General features: G+C 50.6%; 1 protein-coding gene across 3 annotated transcripts in view; it reads left to right on the top strand.

The window, feature by feature from the left end:
* LUC7L (LUC7 like) overlaps positions 1-4,924 on the top strand; it is a 31,975-nt gene extending 27,051 nt beyond the window's left edge. For all 3 annotated transcript variants that reach the window (XM_008054648.1, XM_008054649.2, XM_008054650.1), the window contains exons 7-10: positions 1,527-1,615; positions 3,051-3,080; positions 3,791-3,958; positions 4,573-4,924. In XM_008054648.1, the coding sequence (XP_008052839.1) occupies positions 1,527-1,615; positions 3,051-3,080; positions 3,791-3,958; positions 4,573-4,714 (429 nt within the window). In that variant the 3' untranslated portion in view covers positions 4,715-4,924. The remainder of the gene's footprint in view (positions 1-1,526; positions 1,616-3,050; positions 3,081-3,790; positions 3,959-4,572) is intronic.
* The last annotated feature ends 785 nt before the right edge of the window (positions 4,925-5,709 follow it).

Genomic DNA, 5,709 nt, shown 5'->3' with positions numbered 1-5,709 from the left:
AAGCCGGGCTCGGTGGCTCAGCTTGTAATCCCGCGCCTTTGGGAGACTGAGGTGAGTGGAGTGCCTGAGCCTGCGGGTTCGAGACCCCCCTGGGCAGGGAGACCTCATCTCTACAATAAATCAAAAAATCAGCCGGGCTTGATTGCACATGCCTGTAATTCCGGCTACTCGGAAGGCTGAGGTGGAAGGATTGCCGGAGCCCAGCAGTTCGAGGCTGCGGTGGCCGGGAGTGGCCACTGCACTCCAGTCTGGCCGACAGAGTGAGACTCCAACTTAAAAAATAAAAATAAAATGCCAGACTTGGCCGGGCTCGGTGGCTCAACCTGTAATCCCAGCACTTTGGGAGGCCAAGGCGAGTGGATTGCCTGAGCCTATGGGTTTGAGACCAGCCTAGGCAACTAGGTGAGACCTCATCTCTACAATAAATGAAAAATCAGCCAGGCGTGGTAGCATGCGCCTGTCGTTTCAGCTACTTGGAAGGCTGAGGCAGAAGGATCGCCTGAGCCCAGCCGGTCAATGTTGGGGTGGTCGTGATTATGCCACTACAGTTCAGCCTGGGTGACAGAGTGAGACTCCAGTAAATAAATAAAATGCCAGACTTCAGCCAGGCATGGTGGCTCATGTCTATAATCCCAACACTTTGCAGGGTAAAGGCGAGAGGATTGCTGGAGTCCAGGGAGGGGTTCAAGACCAGCCTGGGCAACTTGGCAAGACCTTGTCTCTACAGTAAATTAAAAAATTAACCAGGTGTGGTGGTGTGGGCTTGTAGTACCAGCTACTTGGGAAGCTAAGGCAGAAGGATCGCCTGAGCCCAGCAGGTTGAAGCTGCAGTTACCATGAGTGTGCTACTGCACTCTAGCCTGTGCGACAGAGTGAGACTCTAACTCAAAAAATAAAAAAATAAAGCCAGGTTAGTACCCAGCACCCCAAGTGTTGACTACTCTTTCATAGTAGGACTTCTCCTAGCAACAAGATGTATTTGGTCAGACACATCTGGTTTTTTTGACCATAAAGTTTTATGGAGTCTTCTTGCTTCCTGGATTGGTTTGAAACAGTATGATCAATGTCCTGTGACTTAGAAGTATAGTGCTGCTTAGAATATGCAGTTGTCAGGCTGGGCACAGTGCCTCACGCCTATAATCCCAGCACTTTGGGAGGCCGAGGTGAGGGGATTGCCTGAGCCCACGGATTCGAGACCTGCCTGGGCAACTTGGCGAGACCTCATTTCAACAATCAATCAAAAAAAAACGGCATGCTGGCGCATGCTACTTGGAAAGCTAAGGCGGAAGGATCACCTGAGCCCAGCAGGTCAAGGCTGTGGTGGCTGTGAGCGTGCCACTGCACTCCAGTCTGGGCGACAAAGTGACACTCCAACTAAAAAAAGAAATAAGAATATGCAGTTGTCACTGAATTTTAAAAACATAAAGGATTTTTTCATGTATGATCTTCTCTGTTGATTAAATAGCATTCACACACTAGTTTGTGTAACTTGCTCTTCCATCATTTTCTCATTTTTCATTTTTTAGAAAACTGTGGCTGAAAAGCAGGAGAAAAGAAATCAGGATCGCTTAAGGAGGAGAGAAGAGAGGGAGCGGGAGGAGCGACTGAGCAGGAGGTGAGCCAGGGCACTGGGCCTCAGGAAGCCTCTTCTCCATCCATTCCAGGGTTGCTTGGTATAGTGAAGGTCTGCTAGGTACTAAAGTGAACTTTATAAGAAAGATAAGTGAGCGCACAGCAAATTCTGGCTAATGAGGCATGGTCTGGCCCAGGTTTGTGTGTGCCTAGCCACCAGGCAAGGGCTCAGGCCTTCGTTTACTAGTGATAGGAGGAACATGGGATCTTACTGCCAGGATGTGCCTGCCACCCTGTGGAGCACAGTGACATCAGGCATGGGGCTAGAAGCAGCATCGTGAGGAGCTGGCTGGGCAAGTCAGATGAAGGAAATGTAACTTGAACCAGGCAAGAGTCTGGGTTTGTTCTAGGATAGAGCTGATGGGACTTGTTGGTAGTTTGTGAAGTGTGTGGAGGAGGATGAAGCTGACCTCATGGTTTCTGGCCCGTCTGGAGGCAGGAAGATTAGGAATGGTGGGTTAGGGTGGGGAGGAGGTAGAAAGTAGTATGGTCTCTGACCATACTTGGTGTGAGATGCCATCTCCACTGGAGTTCTGGGAAGAAGGAGCCAGAGTAAACATGCCTTCCTGAAAGGAAGCTCATTGTCCTTGAAATTCTGAAAACTGCCTTCCTGAAAGAATTCCTTAGTGCACAGCCCAGAAGGCAAATGTTTGTTGTATTTCTTATTGTACAGTAACCTTTATAACAGTCACATTGTAATCAGCAGTAGATTCTGATTATAGAATGACTCAAGCAATATAGAAAGGTATTAAGCAAAATACACAGTCCCTTTTTGCAGAGAGGTGACCACTTGTAGTTGGGCATGTTTGCATGCAAAGTCACGTTTAGACCACGCACGTTAGTGGTGCATGTGGGACCACTTATCCTTGATGATTGCACGGTGCTGTTAGAATGGGTGTGGAATGTGACTGTGTTGTAACAGCTTGCTTGTTGTGTGACAGTATAAACTCATGTGATTCTTACCTGGCAGTAAGCCTGTGTTTGAAATGTGGGACTTTGCTTTAACTTTGGAGTCTAGGTGTGCTTCCCCCTTCTCCCCCAACCCCTAGCATCTGTCCTGTGACTATGCATTCTCTTCTGGTATCTACTATAGAGGTTCAAAGCTGCTTGTTGGACTAGCAGTTAACCCTCAGCACACACAGGTTTCCTATGAGTCTTATAACTTAACAGGGCTGTGTCTACCTGGCTACTGGTCCTGAGTCTCGGGTATCACTGAGTGTGCCCCCAGAGTAGCTATGGGGTGGGAGCTGGCTTCACCCCAGGAACACTGACCTTCCCATTCAGGCTGGGAACAAGTAGGCAGCTAGGAAATCACAGCTGGGGGAAGTTTTTCACCTCTCACATTTGGGGTGCCTCCCTTCAGATGATGGGTAATGGGGTGCTTTGGGGAAATTGTTCATCTTATTTTTTGTTTTTAGGTCTGGATCAAGAACCAGAGATCGCAGAAGGTAGGTTTCTAGGTCCATTAAATGTTCTCAATCGGCCGGGCATGGTGGCTCAGCCTGTAATCCCGCGCCTTGGGAGGCTGAGGTGAGTGGATTGCCTGAGCCCGCGGGTTCGAGACTGACCTGGGCAACTTGGCGAGACCTCATCTCTACAATAAATTAAAAAATTAGCCGGGCGTGGTAGCGTGCGCCTGTAATTCCAGCTACTTGGAAGGCTGAGGCGGAATGATTGCTGGAGCCCAGCAGGTCGAGGCTGCGGTGGCCGGGAGCGGCCACTGCACTCCAGTCTGGGCGACAGAGTGAGACTCCAACTCAAAAAAAAAAAAATGTTCTCAATCAGATGTTTTTTCCACAAGCATTTAAAAAATCTTTATGTTTATTACCTCATGATTGGTATCTGGTAAGTAGATGGCTTATGAAGGGTGCAAGGCATGGGGCTTGCCTGTTAATGCAGGCCAGGACCCACCATTAAGAGAGAGAAAGCCAGCAAGGTGTCTCAGCTAGATGTTTTCATGAGGCATCATTGTGAAGGTCTAGCCATCAGAGATTAACTGATGGAAATATTTTAAACCTACATTATAAATTTGTGGGAGGAGAGGTGAACATATCAGTGGAGCAGTGAACAGAACCCTGAAAGAGGAGGACTTTGGGATGGTGCCCTGTGGTGTTGATGCCTGTGGCATCTTGGCCTTAGAGCCTTCTGGTTGCTCCAGGTCACGCTCCCGGGACCGTCGTCGGAGGCGGTCAAGATCTGCCTCCCGAGAGCGACGGAAGTCATCCAGGTCCCGGTCCCGAGACAGACACCGGCGCCACCGCAGCCGTTCCCGAAGTCACAGTCGGGGACACCGCCGGGCTTCCCGGGACCGGAGTGCGAAATACAAGTAACTACTCTGACTCCTTCGGTAGCTGCAACCAGGAGTGAGCCCTTCTCTGTGTTCCCAGGGTTTTCCAGGGGCCGTATCTGATGGGACTGAGGTTGGGGAGTGGTGCGTGGGACTCTGGGTACTGGGAACAAGTGAGAATGCTGTAATGGAGCTCACACAGCTCTGGGTGATACAGCAGGGACTGTATACTCACGGTCCCTGGTTGGAGCTCTGGGGCGCTGTGTACTGTTACTTTTATACACAGAGTGACTGAGACATGTGTCCTGACCAGGCTCTGCTGACCTCTTGTGGTTTTTTATTCTGGTCTCTTTTTCCATTGTATTTTTACGTAGTGAATCATATTCCACGCGTATAAGTTTGTTATATTCTCCTTTGTTCCATTTATGCTACAGTGAAGGCTTTCCTTATTAAAAATATTTGCCAAGGTCAATTTTTAATGGCTACCTAACGCTCTGTGTGCGCACTGGGCAGGCCTGGCTGTCCTCTGGCCTCCTGGGGGCTCCCAGGAGTGGTAGGTGTGCATGGCCTTCCCTAGCTTGGTGTGAGGGTTCCTGAACAGCCAAGCAGAAGGGACGGCAGTCTCCGCTCAGCTTCTGGTTCCCATTTCCCAGGTTCTCCAGAGAGCGGGTATCGAGAGAGGAGTCCTGGGAGTGCGGGCGGAGCGAGCGAGGGTCCACCGACAGGAGGCTGGAGAGCACCAATGGAAAGGCGGCTTCACGGAAGTCAGAGGAGAAGGAGGCCGGCGAGATCTGAGCCCATGCCCGGGCGCTGTACATAGTCTGATAAATGTTCATCACGGCCTAGAATTGCCCTTTATATTTGCTGAATACAACTCCTCTTTTGTAGTTTAAAATTTCTATTGTTTTGGAGCTAGCTGTGAGTTTCCAGAGTTGTACAGAGTTGCTCCTGTGTTCCGGGGTTCTGTTGAGTAGGAATAAATGAACCTGACCGACTGCTTTCTGACTGCTGCTGCAGGGTCTCTGCTGTTCTCTGCTCTAGAGCCTCTTCATTGGGCCCTCCGCAGGTGGGTGCAGATGCTGCTGCCACCCTCTGGAGCTGCAGCTCACTGTTAGACTGCCTTTTGACTTCTGGCCCTGCTGTGTGCCAGGCGCCCCCGCCCCCCCCACCCCCCTGACTGCCAAGTGAATGTGACTGTCTGTTCACTGGGTTTCACATACCCTTTCTGAGTGTCCGAGCTGCCCTTTCCCACCCCATTGCAGACCACAGAGCATGCTCTGCTGCGGGGAGGAGGTGACCCCGTTCTTCCTTAGGAAGGACTGACCTAGCTGGTCAGCCATTGCCATAGCCTTATCCTGGGATGCTAGCTCAGGTGAGCTACACTGAAGTTCTCCTTTTGAAGTTATTTAGGGCAACAAAAGACCCATGGAGAAGACCCACGTGGCAGCCAAGAAGTCCTCAGGAGAGGGATGTTTGGGGCCCGGCCCCAGAGCTGACTGTGTTGCCCACGCTAAGCTCCTGCTGCTGCTTTACACAGGGCAGGTACCTCAAGACCAACGAGACCCTTCTGAAAGGGGAACTGACTGACCACTGATACGGACACTGGGAGCCCCTTTTCACTCTCTGGGAGATTTTTTTGGTTAATCTTTGAAGGGGGCTTCTGATGGTACCATTGTGAACACAGTCATCCTCATCCACTCTGCCTTTGCAGAGGCACAGGGGCACATGGTCCAGGTCTTGTAGCTACCAGCATCATGTTGTGGCTCCCCTGCTGTAGACTGTCCCCTCCA

The sequence above is a fragment of the Carlito syrichta genome, unplaced genomic scaffold (assembly GCF_000164805.1).
Source record: "Carlito syrichta isolate Samal-C Ts95f unplaced genomic scaffold, Tarsius_syrichta-2.0.1 Scaffold297336, whole genome shotgun sequence".
Classification (NCBI taxonomy): Eukaryota; Metazoa; Chordata; class Mammalia; order Primates; family Tarsiidae; genus Carlito; species Carlito syrichta.
This window is presented reverse-complemented; position numbering and strand designations above follow the sequence as displayed.